Below are 13,538 nucleotides of genomic sequence, written 5' to 3'. Positions count from 1 at the left end.
CACAATGGACAGAGAACTGACTCTCAAAGTTCTCCTCCACACAGACTTCCACACAGACTCCATTTTATTATTTGTGCACATTTACAAAATAAATACATGTAAAATATAAAAAGAGGGAGTCGGAAGAAGATAAGACAGCAAGCTAGTAAGGGGGTGGGAGGCTTAGAAACAGTAATTTCTGACACTCTTACCTGGGAACCCAGCCAGCAGCCTCAGCTATGTGAGTCTGAGTGACCATTGCGGGTGCAGGGGTATATGGACTCCCAATCAGAACACTTCCTGAATTGGCAATTCTCTGTGGTGTGCTTATAATCTGTAAGGTTGGTAACAAGAAAATAAAATGTAAGTATTCAAGCCTTTAATTCCAGCCCTGGGGAAGCAGAGGCAGGAGGATTTCTGTGAGCCTGAGGCTAGTCTGATCTACTACATATAGAGTTCCGGCAACTTTTTAAAAAGGAAGGGGGAGCTGGAGGTGGCAGTTAAGAGCACTGGCTGCTCTTCCAGAGGACCTGGTTTTGATTCTCTGTACCCACATGGTGATGGTAGCTCACAACCATCTGTAACTCCAATTCCATGGGTCCAATGCTCTCTTCTGGCCTCTTCAGTCATCAGGTACACAAATGGTGCATAGACACAAATGCAGGTAAAAGACCCATATAATAGACAGACAGACAGGATGCTTTTGGCTAACATATGGGGAAGAAGTGCCAACAAGAGCTCTTAATGATGATCATCTAAGCAATCACTAGTACCTTTGGTTAAATTCTATCCTAGCATCTTAAAACAGCAGTACCCTGATTCCTGATATGATGTCACAGTGTAGATTCAAGTAAGTGAACAGCAATTTAGAAGGATTAACTTGACAACTGACAATTTCTTACTGTCAGAAAAATGAAAAGCTTTTTTCCTATGTGGTAAGCACTTTGGGAGCTGGAGAGATGGCACCCTGGTTAAGAGTGCTTGCTGTGTAACTGTAAGGTCAGGGGTTTGAATACCATCAAATAATAAGCTGGGCATACCATGCATACTTACCTGTAAGCCCAGTTCTGAGGGAATTAGGGAGAGAGGAACTGTTAGTGCTTCTAGTATAGCTGAAAATATGCATGCTCCAAGTTCAGGGAGATGCCCTGACTCATGCATTCAAATTGGCAGAGAGAATATAGCAAGGTAACTGATGCATGTTCCTGGCCTTCAAGCACACATGTATGTAACATGCTCGTACACAAATCAGTTTTTAATTCTAGTACTTGGGAGGCAGAAGTAGGAGGATGTTAGCACGTTTGAAGCCAATTAGGGCTACCAAATGAGACACTATACTAAAAGCAAGCAAACAAACCCTCCAACCGGTACCCTTAAGAGGGAAATAAAAGCTTCATTTGAAATTGAGTCCACAATTGTAGTGGAGCCCGACTTATGTAACCTAGTGATAACAGTAAATTAGATCTTCAGAACCCAATATACATACAAAACCATTATATAATCTGGATTGTTACACAATGCAAAAACTAAGTTCCTTGAAAAAGCCAAATGGGGGCTGGAGAGATGGCTCAGCAGGTAAGAGCACTCACTGACTGCTCTTCCGAAGGTCCTGAGTTCAAATCCCAGCAAGCACATGGTGGCTCACAACTATCCTAACAAGATCTGATGCCTTCTTCTGGAATGTCTGAAAACAGCTACAGTGTACTTACATATAATAAATAAACAAACAAACAAATAAATGTTTAAAAAAAGAAAAAAGAAAAAGCCAAATGTGCCTTCTGTACTGATCTAAACTTCAGAATTTCAAGTCAGTGGAGAGTTAGAATGTTACAGATAGAGAGCCAAAATGATACTGGAGTATCTTTAGTTCCTTTGACAGTCATTTATCATCAACCTCTGTACCTGGCTGAACACCCCTTTTGGCTTCTGAGAATCCAGACTTAGAGCTGAGAAAAACCCCTGTGTTTCCACACACCTCCTGGAGCAGTTTCCTAGCCTGAGAGGCTCTTTTAAGAGGAGGCCCATGAGCTAACTCAGCTGGCGGGTACTGGAGCCTCAGAGCATCTCCCAAGCACAACAGGGTTCCAGAGAAGGGTTGGAGCATGAAAGCGAGAGCTAGGCAGCTGGTGGGGAAAACGCAGCCTGCAGCAGTTTGGAGTCAGAGAGAGGGACTGACCAAATGGGTGGAACAAGAAGTTAACAGCCAGTGCAAGGAGTTAGCTGAGTGGCTGGGAGACTTGGCAGGTACCAGCTACAGACACATGGAAATAGAAAAACTAAAAACTCAACGGACTTCTTTTTTTTTTTTCTTTTTTTCTTTTTTTTTTTTTTTTTAGATTTATTTATTTATTATATGTAAGTACACTGTAGCTGTCTTCAGACACTCCAGAAGAGGGCGCCAGATCTCGTTACGGATGGTTGTTAGCCACCATGTGGTTGCTGGGATTTGAACTCTGGACCTTTGGAAGAGCAGTCGGGTGCTCTTACCCACTGAGCCATCTCACCAGCCCTCAACGGACTTCTTAAGATACTTGGAAAGTCATTAAGAAGAGAAGGATTAAAAAGAAAAATGCCTCCTGTGTTAAAAAATGGAAAACACAATGACACAATGCATCTAGACCCCATCACTTATCATCATACAAATAATTATTTTTCAATAATAATTGCAATTTTATATATCCCTTTTTTAAAAATCAAAAGAAAGCAAACTTACAAAAGGAAAAGATTGAAATATTAAATGCCAGAGTGTTAGCAATAATAATAAATGGATTGTAAAATCCTCTCAGAAAAAGGATCTTTGGAGGAATCCAATCCAAAGCCTACAGAGCCACCTTGTGACAAGACTGCAGAATGCCAACCTATTAAATCCCTAAATAAAGAGACTATGCTGAGTTAAGAATAAAGATTATGTTCAGAACAATGTCATACAATAGATTATGTAGTTCATTTTATAGAGTTTGGAGAATTAATATATGTACATATTTTAATACATCATACAATTGATACTCAAGATTTCAATGTTTCTGCCTTGAATTCTAAAAAGGCTGATTGTGAGACTGCACATTTATTAGAGATGGTGGCTATCTTGGAAATGCCTTTACAGACTGAAGTTGATGAAGCTTTAATATATGTATTCTTAGAATACAATATTTTAGATATTATGGCAGAAAACATGTTACTGGCATATCTCATAATCCTACAAGTTGGACAACTGTGAAAGAATTTAGCTATACTTCAAAGGAGTAAAAAACAAGAGCTACTGAGAGACATTGGGCTATGAGGGTAAAGTGCCGAAATAAACCAACCTATATATTATAAGGATGTCTTTAGTGGAAGGTAGAAACTATGTTACGTTAGAGAAGAGGTTTTGTTTTGGTTTTAACAAAAGAAAAGCTAGGGATTCCATCATAATAAAGATTAGATCTGACAGACCTTCTGAAGGTCCCATCCTGCTATAGGCAGGATGAGAGAAACCAAGAAGAATAAAACAGGTAAAGTTTGTGCTGCCCTCTGTACTTGGGAACATTTCTGAGACAGGCTGACGCATGACAGTGTCTCTGTAAAGCCAACAGATCTTGTTGGCTACAGAATCTTCAGGAATTATTACATGCCATCCTTCAAATGGCATAGATGAAAATTTGTATTACAGGTTGGTTATATAGTCCAAACTAACTTTTGCCTGCTCAAAGAATCACCTTTAACTGGACTGTACATACTGTATATTCCAAACATGCATCCATGCAAAAATGTGTATTACAGTTAAAAGCTTGTAGGTTCACAGAGACAAACAACCAAACACCAGTGATGTTAGAGCGGCCCTGACAAGACTCACCCTGAAGGATGCTGAGACATATTTATTCCAGCATCCTGCTACTTCCAGTCAAACAGTCAGGACTTCATTTAAGCCCTGCACTTTCCCATCACAGAGGGACTGGACAACAAATGTTACAGCTAGCTTTCTTGAGACTGGCCATGTCCCAATTTTATACGGACTCCTAAAAGGGAATGACACCCCCAGATTGCAGGAAGCAATTTTAAGAGAATGACATCTCATTCCCAAAAAGTGATGTGGGTGGATTTGGTTACTCGGTGGGAGAATTATTAGTGGTCTTGGTCAGGGAGGTTAGATTCAGGGATTTCTGTTTCTTTCCTCTATCCTTCTCTCTCTCTCCTATCTAGTGTTAGAGAAAGAGAGGGGAGTTAGAAATAACAGGATATGAGCTGGAGAGATGGCTCAGCCATTAAAGGCTAGGCTCACAACCAAAAATAGAAATAACAGGATAAAGGGGTAGATTGTTGAATCTACTTTTAGACCAAAGAATATTAACCAAATATTTTACATTTAAGAGCCGGGCGTGGTGGCGCACGCCTTTAATCCCAGCACTCGGGAGGCAGAGGCAGGCGGATTTTTGAGTTTGAGGGTTCAATTTTCAACACCCACGTGACAGCTCTCACAACTATAACTATAGTTTCAGGGGATCTGACGACTTCTTACTTCCATGGGTGCTGTACACAGATGACAGAGACATATATACAGGCAAAACAGCCATACACAGAAAAGATAACATAATGTTTTAAATAAACTACATTATTCCAATTGGATCTGTTCAGTCACCTGGCCAGGAGACCATTCTTTAGAAAAGCTCATTAGCCTGAAGATAAGTTAAGAAAATGAAAAAATTCCCACCCCTTTTTAAACAGGGTTTTTCTGTGTCCTGTTCTATGTCCTGGAACCTGCTTTGTAGACCAGGCTGGCATCAAACTCAGAGATCCGCCTGCCTCTGCCTCCCAAGTGCTGGAATTAAAGGCGTGTGCCACCATGCCTGGCAATAATTATATTCTTAATGCGATAATATACCTGTATACCTGTAGAGCCTCTCCTTGCATATCTTCACTGTTACAGCCCCATATATCTCTAGCCAAAGGCAATGTGGAGGCTATAAATTGTGCTAAGCTTGACTTCTGGGCACCAGAACTCACAACTTCCCTCAATACTGCCAACTCCTTAGAGCCAGAGACCTTGGATTAAATGTAATCAAGGAGGGAAAACAAACAAAGCAGCTTAGTAGAAGTGGACACACACATTTCTGATACTGCCTTGACCAGGTACGCTAACCCCAGGGCCTCCAGCGGCTGCTTCTGTAATAAGGCAGAGGCACTACACAAGCTTGCTGAAATCAGCATTAAATCAGAGTTAACTGCCTTTACCAATTTGCTCCTGAGGGATTTGATGTCTGTAAGGTCCCAGCCCACACCATCTCCCCATGGGGCTGTAGGATCTACACTGTAGAATGCTTTTTCTCTACACCACTGAGGCAGGAAAGACAGGGAAATTTGGGGGACATAAGTAGCTACCACCCAGGATTAAAGTCTCCTGCCAAATGAAAAGTAAGAAAGTAAGAACTCTAGCTCATCAGCATTTGCTATGAAGGTTACGAACACAGAAATAATTTCTTCATGTAGTCATTTTTATCTTAAGGTAGCAATAAACTAGGCCTAAAGCTTAAATGTGTATGGCCTTGGGTAGCCCCATCCCATTCCCCAGACTTTGCCTGAGAACCTTGAGACAGAGTTTCTCTGTATAGCCCTGGCTATCCTGGAACTCACTCTGTAGACCAGGCTGGCCTCGAATTCAGAAATCTGCCTGCCTCTGCCTCCCAAGTGCTGGGATTGAAGGCCTGCGCCACCACGTCCGGCTTTTTTTTTTTTTTTTTTTTGGTTTTTTCGAGACAGGGTTTCTCTGTATAGCCCTGGCTGTCCTGGAACTCACTTTGTAGACCAGGCTGGCCTCGAACTCAGAAATCCGCCTGCCTCTGCCTCCCAAGTGCTGGGATTAAAGGCGTGCGCCACCACCACCCGGCCCGGCTTTTTTTTTTTTTTTTTTTTTGTGGGCTTGGACTTTATCTTATTAACTATCAGGTGCCCCTCAGGAACCACCCAGTTATAACAAACTAACTTCAAATCCCACAAAAATGCTTCATCTAACTACTGTGAGCTGCTACTCACAGAGCACCCTATAGCATACTCTCCAATGTGCCTTACTTGATTCTGCGAATCTCCCTCCTAACCCTGATGTTCAAACCTGTCATAGAATATCTTTAATAGTGCGGCTGGAGAGAAGACTCGTGGTTAAGAGCACTTGCTACGAGTGGATTCCCAGCACCTGCATAGTTACTCACAACAGCCTGTTAACATCATTTCTGGAGAACTTATGCCTTCTTCTGACCATCATGGGTACTGCTTGCACATGATGCACAGATACACACACAAGAAAAATACCCATTCACATAAAAGTCTATCAAAATACAGTATCTATAATAAAATCTCCAATTCTGCTTTATACACTAATTAAGCCTAAAATTCTTTTCAGTTTAGAAACTATAAATTCAGGTTTAGCCCCAGTAAAGTCCTTAAAATTCCAAGGGAAGTATTCAAGTTGCTAAGGGTGGTGGCCCTATTTATTGCTGGTGGCAATTAGTTTGAGGGTGGCCCCATTCCCATAGCTTCCCCTCAGCATTCTAATGAGGTCTCTCTTCAGTGGCAATAGTAATAGTTCTCTACCTAGTCCCTGAGGCTCCCTCAAAGGTTCTTTAAAATCTAAGTGGCATCAGCATTCTGTAGCCTAGTGGAGATGGTACATGGATACTGCTATCAAGGTGGTGCCATCTGTACCCTCTGAAGGCGTGACTACCATGCCTGCACTGTACACAGGCACCTTGGAGCCACACAGATGATGACTAAGGAATTTTAGTACTTACATAATCCTATTTCAAAGTAGAGACTTTAGCTAAATGTCTTATCTGTATCTACTGTAGTGGCTGAGAGAGAAGGGCACAAGCACTTCCAAATGGGGACAATTTATTTGAGGCTCAGTCTCTATGGGGTCTAGAGCTAGATCACATTCTTCACATACTTACAGTAAATTGTGTTTTATCTTTAACTTGAAATGTTCAGATGATTAACAGTCTTCAACTGACCCTAGGAAATGTCATGCTTATAATACTTTAAAGACTTCCTGAAACCAGTAAGAATGTTAAAAGATAGTTCTATTTAAACTTTGAATTCAAAATAGTCCACAGAATGCTCTGTGTCATAAGCAAAATGTATTGGTACTGTTCTATAAGTGAGAATTACTCTTTAATATTTACGTATTTGAAATGATTCACTGGGAGGGCACTGTCACCAAGCCTGACAACGTGAGTTCCGATTCCTGGAAAAAACATAGTGGAAGGACAGAACCTATTCCTGCAAGTTATCATCTGACCTCTACACATATTGTACGTTGTGGCATGTGTTTAAGTGCACATGTATACATGCAGTAAATAAATAATTTAAAATAAAAATATTAAGATTTAAGATATTTTACTTTTTTTGTTGGTCTGTTTGTTTTTAACAGTAGGTATTTTCTATGTATGGGTATCTTGCCTGCATGTACATCTGTGCACCACTTACATGCCTGATGCCATGGAGGCCAGAAGAGGGTGTTGGATCCCCTGACTATCAGACAGTTGTGGGCCTCAGAAATAGGGGCTGGGAATCAAGTCAGTCCCTCTGCAGTAGTCAGTGCTCTTAAGGACTGAGCCATCTCTTTAGTCCCCTGTAGTAGGTGTTTTGAGAGAGTCCTCCTGGCTTCAAATGCACTAAGATCCTCCTGCCTTAGTTTCCTGAGAGCAGGGTTTACAGGCAAGAACCATCAAACCCGAGCAGAGTGATTTTGTTCTGTTTTGGTTTGATTTTTGGAGACATGGTTTCTCTTTGTGCTAGACCTGGCTGTTCTTGAACTTGCTTTGTAGACCAGACTGGCCTGGAATTTACAGAGATCCAATTGCCTCTGTCTCCCAAGTGCTAGGATTACAGGCATGCGCCACTACACCTGATTGGTCAGAGTAATCTAATGCAACTGTAATTATAAACAAGGTTTTCTGAGAGGACTACAGATTTCAAGCTCTAGCAGGAATAATGCTTTTAAAGAAACATACGCATGCTCATTTTTCATCCAGTAATTTTAGGGTTGAGAATTAAAATGGCACACAGTTACTTCCTTGGTTATTTGTATGCACGCCATTTCCTTTCTCCCTGTTCTCTCCCGGCTCTACCCCGTGCCTTTCTCTGCAGTCAGGGTCTCACTATGTAATTCTCTGGACTGGAACTCACTAAATAGACTGGTTATCCTGGAACCTGTGGTGATCCTCCAGCCTCTGCCTCCCAAAATGTGAGCCCATGCATTATTACCTATAACAATCTTTAATGATTTAATTTAATGAAAAACCTGAAATCTATAACTCCAAGTATAAATTCAACTATTCAGTTACAACTCAATTTATATGCACACACATGGTTTCCATAAAAGTTGTAAGACTGGTAGAATACAATAGATTTCAAGTTAATTAAACAACAAAGGCCTCATAAAGGGAGAAAAACCTTAATATTACACATTCAGAATCCACGGATTGAAATGTTAAAATTAAACATAAGAACACAAAACATTAATATTTATTAATATAATTAATACTTAATTATACTGAGATAAAAACCAAAACTTTTATTTAGGGTAAATGAGATAACTAAAATTAAATAGAATATTTGATCAAACATCTTCAGCATAATTATCTATAAATTAGTCTTGCCTGAGCAAAGTGTCAATTCTGAAATTTAATAATTTTCTTACCATTTGGGGTCCAACATTCACATTTATTGGCCCTAAGGTTTTCGGTAAAATCTTTGTTGGTGAGTTGGTGCTTGAAACTGGAAAGGCAACAAGTGAAATGTTACCTGAAAAGACAAGTTAAGTAAGAAGTCAGTCTTCTGTGGTATCAAGTTGACTTTTGTGTGTGTGTCTATACACACACACACACCCCAATGGTCCTATTCCATTCTACTAATCTACATTTGGAGGCATAGTATACCTGGGGTAGTAGAGCACACTTTTAATCCCAGCACTTAGGAGGCAGAGGCAGGTAGGTCTCTGAATTTGAGACCAGTCTAGTCTATAGAATGAATTCCAGGATAGCCAGGGATACAGAGAAACCCTGTCTGTAAAAACCAAACAAAATAAACAAAAAAACAAAAAAGTCTTAATTGAAATACATACAAACCTTATCAGCCCAGACTGGATTCCCTAACTTTTCCAACTGGATGCCAAACTTCCTATCAAACAGCCTAAATTATATCTTTATTTTCTCAAGATTGATGATGTACATGGCAGTGGATACCTGTAATCCTCGTATAGAACATTACAGCGGAAGGATCTAGAATTGGAGGCAAGATGGCTCAGTGAATTAAGGCACTTGCTGCTAAATCTAAGGACCTAAATTTGATCCCCAGGACTGGCATGGTAAAAGGAAAATGAGTGCACATATAAATATGTGCACGCGCACACATAAATAAATGTAATTTTAAAAAATCTGGATGCAGGCTCATCATGCCAAGAAAGAAGCTGCCCAGAAGGTAGGCACTGTTGCTGCTGCTACCTCTTAGACAAGAAAAAAAGAGTCAAAAGCTAAATAATCCCTCATGGCATCCAGCTAAGGTCTGAAGACATCTGAGTTTGTCTGTGGACCTCTACACCAAGAACCAAGTTGCAAATTCAATAGGTCATTTTGGATCAGAAGGTCAATTATGAAGCACCTATAATTTTTCAATTATATATATCTTCTGGGTTCTGTTGTGTCCCAGATGACAACTTTTTTTTTTTTCCTATTGTGGGCTGATAAGTTTTTAGAATTTTATGCAAGAGACTAAGCTAGGTTCTGGAATACAGTAAGGGCAGCCCCATTCATTGACGGTAAAGCTGCAAGGAAGGAAGTTTTATGAGATGCCCAGAGGCCTGCCCAATACCTGGCCACAGAAGCTCTGCACAAGTTTCCAGGGTAAGATGACATTTAGAGTAGAGGTTCCTCTGTAGAATAGTGTACAAGCTTAATTAAACTTCAGTTTTTGTCCCCCCATCCCAGAAATTGGTTTTGATGTACCCAAGACTTAAGTTTCTCAAATAAAGCTGGGCAGTGGTGGCGCACGCTTGTAATTCCAGCACTCGGGAGGCAGAGGCAGGTGGATTTGAGTTTGAGGCCAGCCTGGTCTACAGTGTGAGTTCCAGGACAGCGAGAACTGCACAAAGAAACCCTGTCTTGAAAAACCAAAAAGAAAGAAAGAAAGAAGGAAAGAAAGAAAGAAAGAAAGAAAGAAAGAAAGAAAGAAAGAAAGAAAGAAAGAGAAAAGAAAGAAAAAAAGTTTCCCAAATAAAGGAAATAAAATCTCCATAAATATGAAAAAAATCTGCATGCAAAAAAAATCTGCATGCAGAGGTTTCAGTTTCACAGTCTAAACCAACCTACAGTTCTTAATAATAAGTATAAATTGGCTGGGCATGGTGATGCACACCTTTAAAGCCAGCATCTGGGAGGCAGAGTCAGGTAGATCTCTGAGTTCAAGACCAGCCTGATTTACATAATGAGTTCCATGAGTACACAGAGAGACTCTGTCTCAACAAACAAACAAACAAACACAGTTTAAGGTGATAACTTGGCACAGAGTCCACACCTGTAATGTCAACACTCTTGAGGCTAAGGGGAATGATTGCTGTGAGTTAGGAGTTCCATAGTGGCCATAACTAAACAGTAAGACCATGTCACAAACAAAGTGGGACCAACATTATTGTAGTGTTTGTGGAACTAAAAGTCCAATTTAAGAAGGGTTAATCCTCTTGTACATTAATTATATATTTTAAAATTTTATTTATTAATAATAATTAGTGGGGTGGGTGTTAAGTGCACACCATGGCACCAGTATGGAGTTCTCAGAGACAGCTTTGTGTAGTCAGTTCTTTCCTATCACTTTTACATGGGGCTCCTGGATGCCTGGCTTATGCGTTAAGTACCTTCACCCATCAGCCATCTGAATGGACTGCAAATTATACTTTTATATACAAAAATGAAGGAGAAAGCCAGGTGTGGAGATCCATGGTTATAGTCCCACTTCCTGAGAAGAGGGCAGCAGGACTAAGAGTTCAAGGACATCTTGAGCTACAAAGCAAGTTTGTGACCAACCAGGTCTAGAGGAAGACCTGACTTAAAGAGAAAACGGTATAAGCAAATTTATGTTTATTAGTAAAAAGTGTAATATAGGTCATGCATTTCTCTTGGCTTTTCCTTATCTGTCACTTCAACCAGCTCTATCATTTTTAAGCCAGCTCATTCATTTACTTGTCTACATTATGTTACTCTAGTCCCTTTAAAGGTCTCCGGAATCAAAACATCTTTCACTTTATGGATCAATCTCAGCACACAAACATACATTATTTCTTCTATCTTGAAAGCAAACAAAACAAAAAAAATCCAACTTTTCTTCGCCACGCATAATGTGACTCAGTGCCAGCAGCTGACATCATCACTATCACAGCCAGGTCCGGTGCACCTCCTTCCACTGTCCCTGTGAGTTTTTCCTAGGCAACCTGCACACCTTTAAAAGGACCCTGTTGACATCATGCCCCCCCCCATTCTGTCTGTGTCTCTCTTATGTCCCCTTTGTCCTTCTCCCCCAATAAACCTTTTGTGTTAGATCTGTTGCAGGGCCCACGAAGGTACTTTCTGCCACTTAATGCTAAGAGCTACAGCTACCAACCCATTCCTCTTGACCTCCACAGTCAAACTACTCTCAAAATCTATGGACATTTACAGTGTCCACTTCCTCCATTGCTGATTCTCTTGAACCCCTTCCCATTTTACTCTTTAAAATTTCACTTAAATAGTTCTTATCAGTATCTCCATGTTGCTGAATCCAAGATCAAGTCTTAACTTCCAACTCAAGTTAACCTCTCAGCATTGTACATGATTGTACTACGTCCTGTGAAACGCTGTTTCTCATTTGGAATTGGGTCAAGCCTCTTAGTCTTCCCTATGTGTACTGGTTGGTTTTGTGTCAACTTGATACAGCTGGAGTTATCACAGAGAAAGAGGCTTCAGTCGAGGAAATGCCTCCATGAGATCCAACTGTAAGGCATTTTCTCAGTTAGTGATCAAGGCGTAAAGGCCCCTTGTGGGTGGGACCATCCCTGGGCTGGTAGTCTTGGTTCTATAAGAGAGCAGGCTGAGCAAGCCAGGGGAAGCAAGCAAGCCAGTAAGGAACATCCCTCCATGGCCTCTGCATCAGCTCCTGTTCCAGTCCTGACTTCCTTAGTGATGAACAGCAGTATGGAAGTGTAAACTGAATAAACCCTTTCCTCCCCAACTTGCTTCTTGGTCATGATGTTTGTGCAGGAATAGAAACCCTGACTAAGACACCTAGGCAACTGGCTATTGTTGATGGCTGGCGTTCCTCTCTGAACTGTTCTGAAGCCCTAGGCTTCAGTTCGCCAACCCCACTTATCAACCTTTCCTTACTGGATAAACTGACCTCAGCCTCATGCCTTTAAATACACTCAAGAGTCTGATGTTCCTGTGGATTAAATTGCTGAATTTAGATCCAAGTCCTGGTTAGTTTGTCAACTTGACACAATTAGAGTTATCTGAGAGCAGGAATCTCAACTGAGAAAATGCTTCCGTAAGACTGGCCTGTAAGCAAGCCTCTAGAGCATTTTTTGATTAATTACAAATGCCAATGGAATCAGCCCATGGGTGGAGCTCGGTTGTATAAGAAAGCAGACTATGTTCAGAGGAATAACATTGCCCTGTCTGTGGAGGTCTCTTGCCAGGCACAGCTAGATGAGCATATAAGGAGGTAAAAGAACCGCCTGGACTACCATATTTCTGTACAAGGAGCAAGAGCATACGATAGGCTGGTGGAGAAGCATGTGGTGCAGAGCATTTCTACACAGCAGGAAAAGGAGACCATTGCCAAGTGCACTGAAGAGCTAAAGCTACTTGCAGAGGCTCAAATGCAGCCAGTTATGTAAATGTGTCTACCTCAATCAAGACAGCCACAGAGAGTTAGCTTAAGTGAGAACTTGTCAAGAACTCTTTCTGCATTGCTGTCTATTGAAACTACAGTGTACCTTTCCTAAGAAATGAACAGGCCACTAAATGGTGAGTGGCCTAACCCTATTGGCCAATAAGACCAGAGTTATATAGTGATCACATTTGAATAAGCAATTTGTAGCAACTTGCTGCCTGACTAAAATTACCAAGTTATAGTTTAAACTTGTAATTAGTTATACCACCTTGCAATAAAATGACATTTGAAACAGAAAAAAAAAAAAAAAGCCTTAAGTCCTTATAAGGATATATAAAGTCTGTATCATTGGCAGCTCTCCTTCCTTCTTGTTATATCCATGCCCATTCCCACCATTTCAAGTGTTTCTCAGAGGCTAGGCAGCAGCACTTGCTTCACTGCTTACAAAACAACGTGTCTATATGTTCAAACCATTCGCCAGAGAAATGGATGTCTTCTGGCCTACGTGTGCCACACATGTATGCATGCATATATTTTAAGTAGATATATACAACCTATTATTTACAACAACCACAAGGAAGGAAGAATACAAAAAAGGCTGGGCATAGAAGCTAAATCTCAGCACTCGAGTTGAAACAATTTCAACTCCAGTATTTGCTACATAGTGAATTTCA

General features: G+C 40.7%; 1 protein-coding gene across 12 annotated transcripts in view; it reads right to left on the bottom strand.

The window, feature by feature from the left end:
- Tfdp2 (transcription factor Dp-2) overlaps positions 1-13,538 on the bottom strand; it is a 119,597-nt gene that overhangs the window by 31,034 nt on the left and 75,025 nt on the right. For all 12 annotated transcript variants that reach the window (XM_085827915.1, XM_085827919.1, XM_085827914.1 and 9 more), the window contains 2 exons: positions 8,648-8,751; positions 192-313 (listed from right to left, as the gene is read on the bottom strand). In XM_085827915.1, the coding sequence (XP_085684041.1) occupies positions 192-313; positions 8,648-8,751 (226 nt within the window). The remainder of the gene's footprint in view (positions 1-191; positions 314-8,647; positions 8,752-13,538) is intronic.

This window comes from Mus caroli, unplaced genomic scaffold (genome assembly GCF_978045245.1).
Source record: "Mus caroli unplaced genomic scaffold, Mus_caroli_1 scaffold_11, whole genome shotgun sequence".
In the NCBI taxonomy this organism is placed as follows: domain Eukaryota; kingdom Metazoa; phylum Chordata; class Mammalia; order Rodentia; family Muridae; genus Mus; species Mus caroli.
This window is presented reverse-complemented; position numbering and strand designations above follow the sequence as displayed.